General features: G+C 54.4%; 1 protein-coding gene across 1 annotated transcript in view; it reads left to right on the forward strand.

Moving 5' to 3' along the window:
• ADAMTS17 (ADAM metallopeptidase with thrombospondin type 1 motif 17) overlaps positions 1 to 3077 on the forward strand; it is a 479690-nt gene extending 476613 nt beyond the window's left edge. The window contains exons 23-24 of the mRNA XM_004372648.2: positions 1434 to 1611; positions 2908 to 3077. Of these exons, the coding sequence (XP_004372705.2) occupies positions 1434 to 1611; positions 2908 to 3077 (348 nt within the window). The remainder of the gene's footprint in view (positions 1 to 1433; positions 1612 to 2907) is intronic.
• Positions 3078 to 3698: the final 621 nt, after the last annotated feature.

The following is a 3698-nucleotide window of genomic DNA, read 5'->3' on the forward strand; positions in this document are numbered from 1 at the left end:
TAGCCCCACACCTCCCTCTAGCCCCAGCCTCCCTCTAGCCCCAGCCTCCCTCTAGCCCCACGCCTCCCTCTAGCCCCAGCCTCCCTCTAGCCCCAGGCTCCCTCCACCATGAGGAGCCTCTGTTATTAGCTCCAGCTGTGGCCTGCTGCCCCACCTGTGCTTTGTTAAAGTTTTGCAGAGTGCTCTCAGAACCCTGAAACTCATGGGCATGTGGGTGCTTGGGGACACCCATGGAGAAGGTGTGCACGTGGATCCGGCCCTCTGGCTGGGAAAAGCCCAACTTAAAGGAGAGGCAGTTCCAGTGGCTCCCAGGAGAGTGGGCAACGGCTCCAGGCTCTCAGCAGGATTAGAGAAGCTAGATACTTGGCGGGTTCCCTTGTGAAATACTTCAAAAGGACGTGAAGAGGAACGGGGGGCAGAACAGAACTACACGGTAGCCTTACCAGGTCCACTCATGGGAATTTGGAATTGTCCGCTAAACCACCTTGATTTTGGTTTTGACAACCCTGCCTCCTTGTGCTGGGTCTGCAAGTGCCTCAGATGCCACCAACTAGTGATTTGGCGTCTGAATGAGAAACGGTTACACCAAACCAGTTGCCATCAAGTCGACCTTGACTCATGGTGACTCCACATGTGTCAGAATAGAACTGTGCTCCATAGGGTTTTCCATGGCTGTGATCTTTAGGAAGTAGATCACCAGGCCTTTCATCCATGGCTCTTCTGAGTGGATTCAAACCACCAACCTTTTGGTTAGCAGCAGAGTGCTTAACTTTTTGCTCTGGGACTGTTATAAATTAAAACAGTTAGCTCCTTGACTGTTAACGCAAGAAGTTTCATTGTTTTATTTTCTTTAACTTAGTTCTGAGTCCTCCGTGCTATAGATCATGGGAAGTTCAACACCAGTCTCCACCGGGCTCCTCTGCATGCCCAAGATTGGGCAGAGGCCGAGCGTCTTACCATGAGGACTGGGGAGACCTGGGTACCACTGAACCACCCTGCCCGCTGTCTCGGGCGTTTCGAAGGCTGCTCTGTGCTTGGAGCAGGGGTGAGAGGGTTGGGAAGTGAAATATAGAGGCAACCAGTGTAAATTAATATCCCAGCAGTTACAGTAAAACCTGCGAAAGCCAGAACCTGCGTAAGACAGAAACCTGTCAGAGAAGGAAAACTCGAATATTTTCCACCAAAACGAGTGACAGAAGAGTGGTAAGACTATACCCTGTCAAAGGCGGAAAACTTGGGAGAGCTGCGGAAACAAGGCAGTCCCTTCGAGTCCCAGCTCTCCCAGGTTTCACTGTAACTTGACACACCCTTCGATCCATCGGGGGCCGCTAAGCTGCCAAGCCCTCTAGCCTGCGATTATTGCAAGCAGCAGGGACACACAGGTGGGGCGGCCGCCGGGTGAGGCCTTCCGCTCAGGCCGCCTGTCTCCGCAGTGCTCCTCGACCTGCGGGAAGGGCCTGCAGTCCCGCGTGGTGCAGTGCATGCATAAAGTCACCGGGCGCCACGGCAGCGAGTGCCCCGCCCTCTCCAAGCCCGCGGCCTACAGACAGTGCCACCAGGAGGCCTGCAACGACAAGATCAACGTGAACACCATCACCTCCCCGCGCCTCGGTGAGTGCCTCGGCAGCCGCCCGCTGGGGGTGGGGGAGGTGGGGGTGCGCCCCCTGCTGGCCGCGAAGTTATGTAAGCCAGAAAGCCCCCTTCTTCGCCTTATTTGAGCGTCAGAGGTGGAGTTTCATTCTTTGTCATGGAAAAGACATTTGCTAACTACACAGCAATACCTTGAGTGCCCCACTATCCCCTTCTATCAACAATAGGGGAACACGTAGGAATGTTCCGTAAACCTTTTAGGGTTCCTGTGAGTGAGGAGGAAACCCTGGTGGCGTAGTGGTTAGGAACTACGGCTGCTAACCAAATAAAGGTCGGCAGTTCGCATCCCCCAGGCGCCCATTGGAAGCTCTATGGGGCGGTTCTACTCTGTCCTATAGGGTCGCTGTGAGTCGGAATCGACTGGATGGCGGTAGGTTGGTTTTTTTTTTTTTTTGTGAGTGAGGAGGGCGGAGGGATGTGCTTCTTTCTGGGCGTGAAAGACGTGCCGGTGCTGTTCGTGAAACCTTGATGATGCCGGCAGGGGGTGGTTTTCGGCTGATACTTTAGAAGAGATCAGACATGTTAGACTGTTCGGAACATTTTAGTTCGGCAGGGAGCTGCCGTGTGAGCACCTGGGCCCTGGGTGCACCTGTCCCTTGACCAGTCCATGCCGTGGGCCAGTGCGGGCATGCGAAGAGGAGCATCGACTTAATATTGACCTCATGCTTCCTTTTAGCCAAGTGTCTGCTTTTCCAAATAGAAATCCTTAGGGACTATTTTCCCACCCAAAGCCTGTTTCCCTAACACGGGAATTACACGAGATGAAGGTGTTTCTAAGCAGCTTTGTGGGGCAGGGGGCACTTTGCGGTTGCAGAGATGTTCCTGTGGCTTTTCCAAGCACAAGCCTCGCTGGACTCACCCAGAGCCTCTAGCGGGCTCTTCTCTCTGGACGACCAAGATGCCAAGGGAGATTCAGGCCGTGTCCTCGCTCGCCACTTAGCTCAGGAGCACTGTGACCAGTGCCCTGTCCCGCACTGAGGCCGCCAGACCATTAAATCAGTCCCAGGGGTCAGGTTAGGCGCAAGGCTCTGTTCCCTGTAGCAAGAAAGCTGCCTCCTCCGTTCGCCTGGCAGGAGGCACAATTTCACCCGTTTTGACAAAGCTCTAGTGTGCGTGGTGGGTGAGGGGGATCCCATAGTGGACATCAGACCAAAGACCACGCATCTCTCAGCACGGGCTCCATGGAGGGCTACGGGTGTCTCTGATGCCCCCAGGCTACCCATAACTTGTGGGCTTTCTCTCCCCACTGTCCCGTAGCTGCCCTGACCTATAAATGCACACGAGACCAGTGGACAGTGTATTGCCGGGTCATCCGGGAGAAGAACCTCTGCCAGGACATGAGGTGGTACCAGCGCTGCTGCCAGACTTGCAGGGACTTCTATGCCAGCAGGATGCGCCCGCCACAGCTGCCACAGCCCAGCTCCTGATGCATGGCCCAGCCACGCTGCAATGCCTGACGGGAGGTCTGAGACCCAGTGCCCAGTGGGTCTCGGCAGCATGGCTTGGTGGAAGGCCACCCACCCACTCGAGAGCACACCAGCCTTGCGGCCAGTCCTCCCCCAGCACACCACACCCACCCACAGGCTGTCTCAACAATCCCACTGCATAGGACTGTAGAGTGGGCTTGACATTTGCCATTAACGCTTTGTCCTTAATATATTATTAATGGCCACTGGATGGCTTCCTGCAGTAAGAGAAAGTAGGCAAGAGTCACAGAGAATTAAAGTTTCTAAGATTCTGTGTACCTCAAAGGGGAACACCTCTGGAAAACAGTGGTGAAGAGAGAGCCATCATGTAGGGCTTCCATCTTGGCTGTCCGTAGACATTTGAATTCCCATGGGGGAACGGCCCCAAAATGAACCATCTTATATTCCAAGCAGCTTTATTCAGAGGGAAGGACCAATGGCGGCCAGCCTCTGCTAGAGGCTTCTCTGGATACGGAGCCCACACACGTCTTCATCTACCTTCCTGACCACACAAGAATCAGGACTTGGCCTCTCTACCCATCTCTGAAAACATATTGCTTTTTAAATCCTGGACCTTGCCTT

Source organism: Trichechus manatus, unplaced genomic scaffold (assembly GCF_000243295.1).
Source record: "Trichechus manatus latirostris isolate Lorelei unplaced genomic scaffold, TriManLat1.0 scaffold00019, whole genome shotgun sequence".
NCBI classification, from domain to species: Eukaryota; Metazoa; Chordata; class Mammalia; order Sirenia; family Trichechidae; genus Trichechus; species Trichechus manatus.